The 13176-nt window shown below is 37.0% G+C and overlaps 1 protein-coding gene across 1 annotated transcript in view; it reads left to right on the top strand.

Annotated features, from left to right (window-relative positions):
* Positions 1–13176, top strand: part of CNGB3 (cyclic nucleotide gated channel subunit beta 3) — a gene marked incomplete at both ends in the record, with an annotated part of 88109 nt that overhangs the window by 26781 nt on the left and 48152 nt on the right. The window contains one exon of the mRNA XM_083859665.1: positions 7377–7488. Coding sequence (XP_083715791.1) covers positions 7377–7488 — 112 coding nt within the window. The remainder of the gene's footprint in view (positions 1–7376; positions 7489–13176) is intronic.

The raw sequence follows: 13176 nt of genomic DNA, 5'->3' as shown, positions 1-13176 counted from the left end.
AATTGTTAAAGCACAGCCAGGGCTCAAACAACATTAGTTGAGGCATATCAGCTAAATGGAGAACTGCAAATGTGTTAGAGAAAAGTCTTTCCAAAGTCTCTCATTACTTTCTCTGTTATAATCAAAATTATTAGACCAGTAAACCCCTTAATCATAGTATCAGTTTGCAGCCCCATAGTGCTGAATACAAATCAACAGACTGAGTAGAGCTTATATTAACCCACCTTCTTTTCACATGACCAGAAATAGCCATTATCTTCTCCCTTTCTCCATGTACTTCACAAAGTAGCACAATGTTTCCAGCACACAAGAATCCAGCAGGAGGTACCATTGGAGCCGGTTGGATTAAAATTTGGTCACTTAGGTCAGTCAGGAACACCTGATACTTTTGGCTTCTTTGTTGGCTACTCATTGCCTTATCTCCACCTCCTCAGTTGCCCTCTCTCTCATTTGCTTGCTTTGTGATGAATTCTCTACATAATTAGTTCACTCTGCAATTAATTTTCTGTGCTTAGTCAGTTTGTTCCATAATGGATTTTTTTTAATTCATTCCCTGCATTTTTGTGTACTTAACAAAGTGTGATTCACCTAATTACAGGTTCTTTGTTCTTTGATATTGAATCCAATTGCTGTAATTTCTTTGTGTATATATCACCTCCCATAGTTGACTGGCTATACAAATACTTCCCTTGTTTTATCCACTGCTGTTCAACAGCTCTGTGGGTGGTTATGCTCTTTAGGAGGACACATCCAGCTTCCACCTGCTAACTGGTGACTGTATTATCATTCTCTGTTTTATAAGTTCTTTCATTCTCCTGATAGATAATTCCAGCTTGATTCTTTCCAACCACATTTTAGTATTTCTCTGAAGCCTGTCTGCATCTTTATATTTTTCCCTTACTAGAAACTAGTCTGTTTCCAATAATCTGGGTTTTGATCTTCTACTAAATCAACAAGTGTCTCAACGATGTTTTCCAGAATCACAGTCACATTTATTCAGCTTTTATGAAAGTGCATATTGACATTGGTTTGTTCTTGGTAGGACTTGAGTGAAGAAAGCTAAAGTAAAACTATCCTAGGTATTTCTAGATCATAAAGTAGACAGAATCTCCCTTCTGGGAGGTTTCCATGTTAATGTTCTGTGATATTTACTATCTTCAGAGCATAGATGTTTTGGAATGTATCTCAAGTAAGCAGTGGAGCTCCACAGGGGAAGGCATTTCAAAAGTTCAAAAGGAACTTCAATCCACTCTGTACTCCCTCTTCTGTTCAGGTACTTGAGGAACAGTTACTTTTTGACTACGAAAAAAAGTAAAAGCAGAAGTTGTTGGTAGCTGCCCCCGCTCATATATCAGCCTACCTGTTATACCTTCCCTCTTTCATAATAAGAGAGTTCAAACCCATATCTCTCACACTCCTGTAGAGTTGCCTAATTACCTGTGTAAAACCTAGACTAGAGAGGTGTGGGAGGGAGCTCCATGGCCTTGCCAGCCTCTGGGACACTGTGCAGAAAAGAAAACCCTGTGGAATCTGAGAACTTAGAATGCAACATGGAGCACGTAACTGACCTAAACATGGATCATGCAATGGACCTAGAAGTTAATCAAAACAGTAACCATGCAAGAAGAATGAAGGACTTCTATTTCAGAATGCACTTATATTACAATTGTTCAATAATTTAAAAAGGGGAGAAAAAAATCCTCCCAACAGGTATTTGACCCTATTGCAAATAAATAAGGCCCAGACCCAAGATCTTCTCTTCTGAGAGGAGAGTCTTGATCACTAGCTGTTATACAGAATATGGTTGCTGTCTCTTCCTGGACATAGAAATAAATGTATTACATAGAGGTATTTATTGAGGGTACTAAAATCCCATGCTGTAAAATCTTGGCTAATTCTGATTAATTAGGTACTAACTAACTCTGCATGGACTACAACTGAGTTAAACCTCTGAGAAGGGTGATTTGAATTAAATTTGAAATTTTGCAGCTAAAACCTCTGTTTGGCGTGTTACAAATTTGACTCTTAGTTGCTCTTAAGCGGCTTTACAAAACCTGTCCCTTAGCACCAGGAAATCCAGAGTTAAATAAGAGGGTTTTATTTCAAAAAATACAAATGAAGTATGTGATTTTATAAGCTGCAGCCCAATGAACTAAACCTGCCAATCCAAAGAGACTTTGAAATAATCTTATTCCTTGTCCTAATCTTTTATGCTCATCACTGGTACTCAAAAAACAGGCAGCTATTATTCCCTTAAAATGTTTTTTTTAAAGATTACCAAGGACTTGAATATGTTTCATCAGCTTGCTTCCACTCCTACTGATGTGAAGTCTTTTAATTCCTCTCAGATCTTAATTTTTCATATGAGTGACAGATCTAAATGCTAGGAAAACAAACTCAACTTCTTCATACAATCTTTCTTTCTTTATAAAAAATAAACTTAAATCATACTTTTGTTAGCCACTGAAGTTGAGGCTTGAGTTAAGATGAACTTACTTACAGATTGTTTTATTTCACCTCTGCTGATTTCTGAACCTTTTTTCCTTGCACATAGCATTTGTTCGAAAACTGTTGCTTGTAAATCACAAAGGTGTGCATTTTGTAACATCAAAGCTGAAGTATTTTCTCTCCTTCATCCATAAGTTTCCTGTGGTTTTTTTGGTTTTTGTTTTTTTTCTTGAGATCCTTGTGACTCTATAACCATTTTTAGATATTTTGGATTGCTCAAGAACATCTCCGTGAGGCAAGGACAATCAGGCAAATGACTATGTCAGAAGTATCACAGGGAGTTTGCAGACTGGTTCTCTTATTCCCATTCCATTGCTCCAAATGCAGTCAGTCTTACTCGAGATATTCAAGAAAACTTGCTCTCTATGTTACCTTGCAGGCAATACCACTTAAAAGCCAATTTGAGGTTTCTAACATATTTTTAAATGTTTAGCACTTTGCAAAAAGAGGAAATGTCCCAAATATAATCACTGATTTTAGGCCTTGAAATCATGTTTCTGAGGTATATATATCACTGCTAAAAAGATCAGATTACTCAAACATTGGTCACTCTTCCTCCTACTAGCAGACTCCACTCATGTTTTTCTACAACATTTCCAGTTTCAAACATTACTGTCTACCCTCAGGTGTTTCCACGCACCATTAAAATTGCCACCATTCATTTGCATATTAACTAAATTAATTTTATCATGTAAGCATGTTGTAGTTTAACCCCAGCCAGCAACTAAGCTCCACACAGCCTCTCACTAACTCCCCAACCAGCAGAATCAGGGAGAGAATCAGAAGAGTAAAAGCTAGAAAACTTGTGGGTTGAGAAATTTTATCAGGTTATTAGGGAAGGCAAAAGCCATGCACACAAGCAAAGCAAAACAAGGAATTCACTTCCCATTGACAGATAGGTGTTCAGACATGTCCAGGAAAGCTGGGTTCCAGCCCTGTGCAACAGTTACTTGGGAAGATAGATACCATTCACTCCAAACTTCCTTCCTACTTCTTTCCCCCAGTTTATGGTCAGTATATAAAGTGTCATATGTCCTGGAATACCCCTCTGGTCAGTTAGGGTCAGCTGTTCCAGCCATGTCTTTCCCAGCCTTCCATGCATCCCTAGTCTCCACACCAGCAAGGCAGTATAAACAGCAGAAAAGGCCTTGGCTCTGTGTAAGCCCTGCTCAGCAACAACAAAAACATCTCAATAATATCAACCCTGTGCTCAGCACAAATCCAAACACAGCCCCATACCAGCCACTGTGAAGAAAATTAGCTCTACCCCAGCTGCAACCAGCACACAGCACGAACATCAGGCTACACAAAATTTTCAAGCAACAATCAAATATATATTCAACAGAAGAAATATAAAGTATTCCTTTATCTTTGTCTTTTTGTCTACCATGACAGTTCTCTTCCATGTTTCTGCCAAGTATTGGAAAACAGGTCATGATATTTCAGGCCAATCAGATTAGCAGAATTATTTTTCAGTACTGAAGGAACAAAAAAAACAACATTAAATGTTCTTTAAATCAACATTGCTTACATTAATCCTGGTAATAAACATCAGAATTGAGTGGTAACATTTACAACCATATTACACACATAGTAACTCAATTATAATTAGTACTGCACTATTGTGCAATCATATAGTCGTTTTTAAGCATCAATGTATTTTAAAATGACTACATTTTTGTAAAAGTCACTAAGAAGTTGGCAGTAGAAGGAAGTATTTGACCATATATATTTAATTAATATAAAATAGACATTATGTGTGGATGTTCTTGTGGAAATACTGCTCCCACCAAAGAAAAAGAAGATAAAAGTGAATCAATCACTTTGTGAATCACCCTATAAAACAATATATTGTGGATTCAAAACTAAATTAGTTTACGTCAGTTGATGATTAAGTTGAACTAAAATGTGCCTTTAAACAGACAAAAGAAGAAGCCCAGGAAACCTTTTGCCATGACAAATTCTACTTTTACATAAATCCAACCAGTAGAGACAGGAGAGGAAGCATAGATGTGATACTGGTCAGACTGGTAATGCAAATCCATGGAGATGGCTGGGAATTCTAGAAAAGAAATTCTTCCTTTCCTGAAGTATAGCAAAGCAAAAGCACTTTTTCTGTTCTGTATTCAGATTTCTACTATCCAGCTGCTGACATTTATTCATATCTTAATATCTAAAAACTTACCTAAGAGAGGTAAACAAATGCATCTTGTAAATTGCATCTTGTTCCCTCTTCCTTGGGGTCCTAGGCAGATCACTGGTATGATGAGGTTTCAGTAGGCTTCTAAATTTAATCAGATTTATTTGGAGAGATTCCATTAAGCAGTGTTTTTCCCCCAAAATAATAATTCTACAACTGTCACTTTCCCCTTCCATCCTAAAAGAGAACCAGCAGCCCTTATCCCAACACAGTTTCAAAATACATTATCCTTATGGGAAGGGCAAATATCTAGAACGTGTAGACAGCAGTGAGCTGCATTGCTCAACTCCCACTACTAATGCACTGGGAACGTCATCCACCTAATATGCAGTACAATGAGAATTCAAATAATTCAGAAAAGCTAAAACCCTTTGTTTTGTTGAGTAAGCATGCATCTGTATGTTTTGAAAATAATGTTCATTGTTGGTGCTTTGGCTTGGTTGTGCCTTTTTTCTCACTCATGGTTTCACCACCATGACCAAAGTTATGCAAAGCTGTCCTGCAAGTCTACCACCTACCTGCTGGATCATAATTTCTCCTGGAAACCAACAGCTGCGTTCTAAGCTTTCCCTAAAATGACTATCACACTGTTCTTAAGGGCATTCCTTTGAGCCTGGAATAGTCATAAATAAATAAATAGATAAATAAATAAATAAATAATAAAAATAAGTTACCAGACAAGCTGGATTCAAGCAGTGAAGAGCAACAGGTTTGTTTTTTTAAAAAATTGCCTATGCAGACAGCCCTCCCAATTTCACAAAGAAAGAAAAATCTTTGACACATATTTAGTAGTTGTGCTAGGCTCTGATATCCTAATCCTAATATTAATGCAAATAAGCCGTGATAGGAATTTATGAATCCTTGTATGTGAAAATTTGGAATATTCATGGACTTGAAAGGTTTTCCTTCAGTCTGAATGCAACCAGCATTTAATGGTCAGTGTGGGTTCAGACATCAGACTGAACACCTATCAAACTGAATATCTGTCAAACTTAGAAGTTATTATCCTCTGCACTGTAGTGTTTATATGCAAGCATCATAATTTTTTACTTAGTGTTTTTTGCTTCTCATACATGTTGTCATTCCACAGATGGATTGTCTTATTCGGGAGCCTGTTATATTAAACAGTGTGACACACATCCTGTTTCAATAAAGAATGCCTTTCTCACAAAACTCTCTTGGTTGTCCCCCAATTTTCTCTTTCTTTTTTTTTTTTTTTTTTTTTTTTTTTTTTTTTTTTTTTTTTCCCCCACCAAAAAAAAAAACCCAAAATCCTTTAGGAACTCAGAACTGGATTCCTCTAGAATAAAATCAAACCAGAAGAATAATTCCACAAGTCAAACTACTTTACTCAAGCTGCTGATTGTCACTAATTTCAGTGGATCACAATATACTCACTTGAAATTTATTTGCCAGATATGCTGGATATTTATACCAGACAGATATAAATTCAATGTCATACTTTCAGCACCATTTCCCTGCTCTAGCTGTTCATATCAGATGTATCCTATGCTAGTTAAGAGTAACTACTATAACAAAGAAAATTGCCAAAGTGAGGTGATTACAGAAATGTTGAGATTAGCTTTGCTGTCACTCTTGATTAAGTACTTGGCTTTTTGGATTGTGCAGTCAAGGCAGGTAGAACTGGGATACTACAAACCATGAATTCAAAAGGGAGCAGAAACTGCAACAAGTTCTGGAATTTTTTAGTCCTTTTAAGGGAATAACTCCGTAAACATGAATTTAACTATCAGAAAAGTAATTTTACACTATCTATCTAAAATATTCAAAGTCTGATTTTTTGAGCTATCTCGAACTTAAAATACAGCACATACAACAGGATCCTGATTTATTTGTTGTCCTGTTTTGCTTTTTCCTCTATCATCATATTACTTAAAGTGTTTGTGAAGGCTGAGCTTGTTCCTCCATTATTCAAAATGTCAGACTGATGAGAACTATCAAATTATTTTCAGTGTGAAAGTTTAAAAAAATATATAGGACTAATTATAAGAAAGCATCACTTAAGGCCACTTAAAAGGCAAGAGGCCACAGCATTTGCTTCAAACTCTACAGAATTCCTACTTAGATGACTTTGAAAAAGTTACTAGTAACAGAAATTAAGAAATAGTCTAGATAAAGTACAACGTACATAGTTAATTATATATTTCAATTATAATTTACTCAGCAATAAACATTCCTGCCATGGCAGCTGAAGCAACATCTTTGATGCAGTACAAACACTGAAGTACAGATAATTTTATTCACATTACTATTCATAAGAAAATTAGTTACTTTTGATTTTTTTTCCTGTAATTCACAAGGCGTATCTGGACAGATGGACAGATCTAGCTGTCCTCTTTCTTGCTGCATGACTTCTTGTCCCTCAAAAATAAAGAAGAGCTCTGAACTGACCATTGTTGAGCTGGCTATTGATGAATCTAGTTAAAAACCACAAGTAAATCCTAAAAAGTGTACTTATCATAAACATGCTGTCTATAGTTGGCACTGAAATAGATTTATTCAGGATATTGTTCAAAGGTCAGGTCTCAGAAGTTGTGTGTTTAAGTGCTTATCTACTGAAGAAATGTCAGACAGACTGTGATTCCTTCAAAAGTATTATTATAATTCTTTAAAAATTCATTTTCAAAAATTAAAACCTTTTTTCTAGATAAAGAATCAGCAAAAGCACCTGAACCTTCAAAACCTGAAAACTCAACTGAACCAGCTAAGACAACTCAACAGGAAGAGCACGAACTCAAAGATGGGAAAGAAGATGCTAAGTGAGTAAATTCAATTAAAAAATGTGAAGATTCTACCTGACATCCAGACTTAACATTTCTGTGTGCCATATATCGGTTCTTTAACAGTCTCTCCTGTAAGGATCTGAAGAGCTTTATTTCAATTTCAAGGCAACATACATATGAGGCATTAATTTATTATGTGCTTTTGTTTGTTTGTTGTATTCATCATCCTAAATTGCAGGAATGAGGAAAAGGATTTGCTCAACTACAGTTATGCTAATTTTAGCAGTGCTGCTGCTCAATTATGACTATACCTTAGCAAAGAAGAAAGTCTCAGAATGCTGCCCTGAACCTAGAATGTGTCACATCATTCTGACTTGAAACTTTTTACCCTGCACTTTTTTTTTTTTTTTTTTTTTTTTTTTTTTTTTTTTTTTTGAGTTATACCATTAAATCAGTATTAGCCTTCACAATAAGAAGATTACTACCATCTCTGCCTGACAAGAGACAAATAAATGAAAGAGTAATATTCCTTCAGGGGAAAATCTAAGGTCATTCAACCTTTGTAAAAACTGCAGTGACTGTTTTGTGAAAATAGAAATAAATATGATGTCTAGAAAAAGATAAAGTTGGAATAGTCTGCAGTCATTTCAGCAGCAGAGATGCAGAGATTCTGAGAGTGGAATGACAGAATTCTTTGGTTTGGAAGGGACCTTTAAAGGTCATCAAGTCCAACCTCTCTGCAATGAGCAGGGACAGCTATAACTTGAATGTTTCCAGGGATGGGGCATCCACCACCTCTCTGTGTAACAGGTGCCAGTGTTCCACCACTCGCATTGTAAAAAAATTCTTCCTTAAATCTACTCTAAATCTGTTCTCTCTAAGTTTAAAACCATTAAACCTTGTCATGTCACAACCCCTGCTAAAATGTTTGCCCATATCTTTCTTACAGTCCCCTTTTAAATACTAAAAGGTTACCAATAAGTTCTCCCTGAAGTCTCCTCTTCCCCAGGCTAAAAGACCTCTGCTCTCTCAGCCTTTCCTCATAGGAGAGGTGCCTCAGACTTCTGATCATATTTTTGGCTCTCCTTTAGGCCTGCAGATGACACCACCTAGCTCGGTGTCATCTGCAAACTTGCTGAGTGTGTACTTGATGCCACTGTCGGTGTTGCTGTGAAAAATAAAGGTCTTCATTAAAAAGCTCAGGTTGGAAGGCTCCTCCACAAGTAATGAGGTCCAAACTCCTGCTGAAAATATTTAGAGGTTAGACCCAACTCATAGCTTGGATCAAGGCAGCCGAAGTTTTTTCAGTATAATGTGAATCTGTATCATCAAGAATCGAGTTTCCAAAGTTTCTCTGGGCAATCTGGTCCACCTTTTGACCACCCTTACTATGAAAATTAAATGGAATTAAGTTTTCCTTTGCTTTAACCTGCTTCTTTTGCCTCTCATGCTCTTGCTCTGTATCTCCAGTGCTCTTTCTAAATCAGAGTGTGTAGTTAGTCTTCATTGCTGCCAGAATACACTGTGGATTCGTGTTCAATTTGTTGTCCACCAGGATCCCCAGATCCTTATATGCAAAGCTATTAAAAAGTCAGTCAGCTCCAAGTCTTCACTCTCACATGGCCTATTGCTATGCATCATGAACTTTTTGCCTTTTGAGATCACTTTGAGTGGAGAAAAACAGATACACTCAATACCAAACAGGGTAGAAACTCCTGCTTGGCTTTGTCTCCTATTGTTTTAATTATCCTAATGAAACAAAGAAAAAGTCTTTCCCTGGCATGGAGTTAATTTTAATAGTTAATTTATAGAGATGATTTCCTCCCCTTTACTAAGACAAACTTCGTGTCTGGAATTAATCAAGTAAAATGCTACTTCACACGCCTGTATAAAATAATAGATGCAATTAAAAATAACTCTGACTAGAAAGAATGGAAAAGTTATAAATAACTTAGTCACTTCAGTGTGAATCAGTAGGTCAAAAATGAAAACTTAGACAAGAATCTCCTTGTTTTGTCATCATACAATATGTTATTCAGTGCTTACAGTTTCACTGGTAAAACTTGTAACCATGGTTAACATAATTGCTATGTGCTTATGAAACAAAAGGGTATGTTGCTTATTTGTAGAAAAAAAAATCTGTCTGTTAAAAGGAAATTAAAAATATTTACATTCAACATTGCCTTCTCAGAGGTGTTCTGATTCAGCATCAAGTGTCTATCCAGATATACCCAGTCAGTCTTATTTGAGCAACAGCTTTTAAAAATACAGTAAATATTTGGTAAATTCTATTGCCAAAACAGTTACCCACTAAATTCTGCAGTAGACTCTGGAAATCATGGCACTGGTGTCATTGCACTGGCATGAAACTAAACCAAGCAGATCTGCTCTATGACTGTCAGAGCTGAAGGGAGAATGATTTTTAAAATGTGCATTTGAGAGAAATTAATTAATTGCTTCTTAAGGTTCATAGAAGCCTATTTAGACACCATTCTGATCAAGGTTGCTGCCTATGTGTTCAAATTTGCTTACTAGAATATTTTTAGGGAAATCAGCTGCCTTTATCACCTTGAGAAAAGCTGAGAATTTGAGTCAAATGGATACATGTGAGCTACAAAAGTAGCAGTAAATGAAACATGCTTAAACCACTGTAGAGCACTGAAGCCAACTAGAACAATAAAAAATGCCTCCTGAAGAGTTTGGTCATTGTTAATTTCTAGGTATTTCTATACCTGGGAGTTATTTGGAAAAGTGCTAGTTTTATTAGTCAAAGCCATATCAAGGACTGTTAAGACAGTCAGGATTGTCAACTAAGAGTCCCATCGTCCAGGAGTTTTCTCTGTCACTGTTTAATCCATATTTGGATACTGCTCAAATAGAGATTAGTAACGAGTGCTCTCCCTTGGGCAACACAGAACTGTGTGGTGCAGCCTACACACTGGAGGGAATGGATGCCATCCAGAGGGACCTTGACAGGCTTGACAGGTGGGCCTACACAAACCTCATGGAGTTCAAAAAGACCAAGTGCAATGTTCTACACATGGGTCACACTAATCACCAGCCTCTGTACAGCCTGCACGATGAACAGATTAAGACAGACCTGCAGAGAAGGACTTGGAGATATATTGGGAAAGAAAAAGTAGCCATGGGATGGCAGTGTGTCCTCAGAACTGAGAGAGTCAACTGTATCATGGGCTGCATCAAAGAAACTGTGGCCAGCATGTCAAGGGAGGTGATTCACCCTCATCTACTCCACCCTGTTGAGCTTCCACCAGAAATGCTGCATCCAGCTCTGGAGCCCTCAGTACATTCACCTGGTCTAGAGAGAACCACAAAAATAATCAGAGAGGTAGAGCACCTCTCCTATGAGGAAAGGCTGAGAGAATTGTGGTTGTTCTTGCAATTCTGCAAGGGGTAATGATTTTAAAGAGGGCAGATTTAGACTAGATATGAAAATCAAATATTTTTGTGATAACAATGGCGAGACTGCTTTGTCAGAGAAGTTGTGAATGCCCCATTGTTGGAAGTTATTCAAGGTCAGGTTGGACATGGCGCTCAGCATCTTGACAATGGACAATGGTGGACAATGTCCCTGTCCAAAGCAGATGGGATAGACTAAACGATCATTAAAGGTCTATTGTAAATCAAACAATCCCATGATCTTATGATATTGTTATGTAAATCAAGATTGGCAAAATCACTGTAGAATTTTCTTGACTGAATTTCAGATTTTGCCCAGATATATTTCAGGTTGTAGCAGAGGCTCACTGGGAGAAGAGGAGGTGGGAGCCAAGACAACCCCAGCACAAGCAGTGTCTTTACCAGCAAGGTTCAGCCTCACAGAGTCTGAACACAGCAAGCAGAGCAAGATCCTAGCAACAGGCTCCATCAATAAGGCAAAGTGGTGGATCAGGTTTATAGTCCATCCAGAGAGTCCAGACAGGAGCAAAAAAGACAGGAGCAGAGACAGAGCTGGAGACAAGGCTACAAGACAGGTCTAAAGTTTGTCTAGGAGGCAGGACCAGAGACAGAACTGGAGGTAGACACACCTAGACATAGCTCAGGCAGTGACCAAGGCCTGACCTGGAGGGGACAACAAAGGTCCATGGGCACAGAGTGTGGGTGGGAGTCCCGCTGGGAGTCTCAGGGCAGTTAATTTATGTAAACTATTTTCTTATGCTAATTATCTTTCAAGAGTCAAAGTTTAATCAAAAGTCATCTGATTTGCAAGAAATGCCCATTGACTCTGAGTAACATACATAATAAAATAATGTTCATGGATATATACTTTTTCACAAATCATATACATCCATAGCTCGTCAACTTTCATGGAAATGTAAAATAGAAAAGTTTTCATTTTATCTGCTGTTACTGTGACATTTAGTTTTTTTAAATGCAGGCTCAGATACATACAATAAGGAAGAGGGAAGGAAGGCAATTTTACTGTTTGGAACAGCACACATTTTTTAATTTCCTCTAAAAGAGCAATTTTTTCTTCTTGCTTGCTAAGTGAATGACAATTTTGACAAATACTTCATTTACTCCTAAAAATTCCCATAGAAATAGTTTGTGCACAAAAAACCCCCAAAAAACCCCCACACTTTACCCCCAAAAACCCCAAACCACCAAAAAAACCCAAACCCCTGCCTTTCTCTCTCAGCACATCCACATTTTTTAAAATACTCCAGTGCATACTGATGAACACTAATAAAGAGTAGAGAGACACAACACTGGTCTCAGACACCTGAAAAATATGTCTGAAAGAAGAAACCCAGAAGAATGGATGATGTACCAAACACTGAATTATGGCCTAGTGGCTGAAACATTTAATATCTGTTTCCTAATGGCTTGGATAGAATTGCACACAAATTGGCTTTGTCTGCCAATATATTTTCCCCCCTCTATCTTTATTGATAATGTACCAGAGCAACAGGTAATTTTCATTAATAGCTATTTGCTGAGCAATAATAATCTCTGGAAGGGTGGGCTAAGACTATCCTGTCTCTTCACAGCAAGAAATAAGGGCTCAGAACAGTCAGCACCTCATTTGCACTCTAATAGAAGACAGGGAGTCTTATTAACAAGAAACTATCACAAAGCTTCAAGGTATGAGGCAAAGAAATTGCATCAAGTCCTGGAAAAGATAGAGAAGATAAACACAGCATCTGAGAGTATAGGTCTGAGAAAATGGAGAGAAAGAAAGAGCTTCTATGACCTCTTCTCTCCTTTTAAAAGCCTTTAAGCCCTCTTGCATTTGTAAGAGTATTTCATCTTCCCAGATTACCAAAGAGATTACGATGCACTATTTATACTAAGGCAGTGTGCTGAAACCCCAGTCAAAGATCATGAACCCTGATGTGCAAAACACTGCATAAAATAATAATCCATATTTGGAGGCTAAATATTTAAAACCATAGAAAGGAAAAAAATTGCAGTAGGTAACTGGGATTTCCTATGCTTTTAGATTTCATCTCAAACTCTAACACATTCTTATTTATGTTTAGAGAAAAATAATTATATCTGATATGCCAGATCAGAATCTAGCTATTACAAATAATATATTAAAAATATATAAAATGCATTAGATAAATTTTAATAAAATATTACATTTCTTTAAAAAATACCATTCTCACCCAGAAAACCTACTCATCTGATTCTGATTTTTCAAATGCAGAAACACAGCTTTCAACATTTTCAAAAAAAAAAAAAAAAAGAATTCCAGGA

The sequence above is a fragment of the Zosterops lateralis genome, assembly GCF_965231275.1.
Source record: "Zosterops lateralis genome assembly, chromosome: 1".
Classification (NCBI taxonomy): Eukaryota; Metazoa; Chordata; class Aves; order Passeriformes; family Zosteropidae; genus Zosterops; species Zosterops lateralis.
The sequence above is the reverse complement of the archived record's forward strand: the minus strand, read 5'-3'. Positions and strand labels throughout refer to the sequence as shown.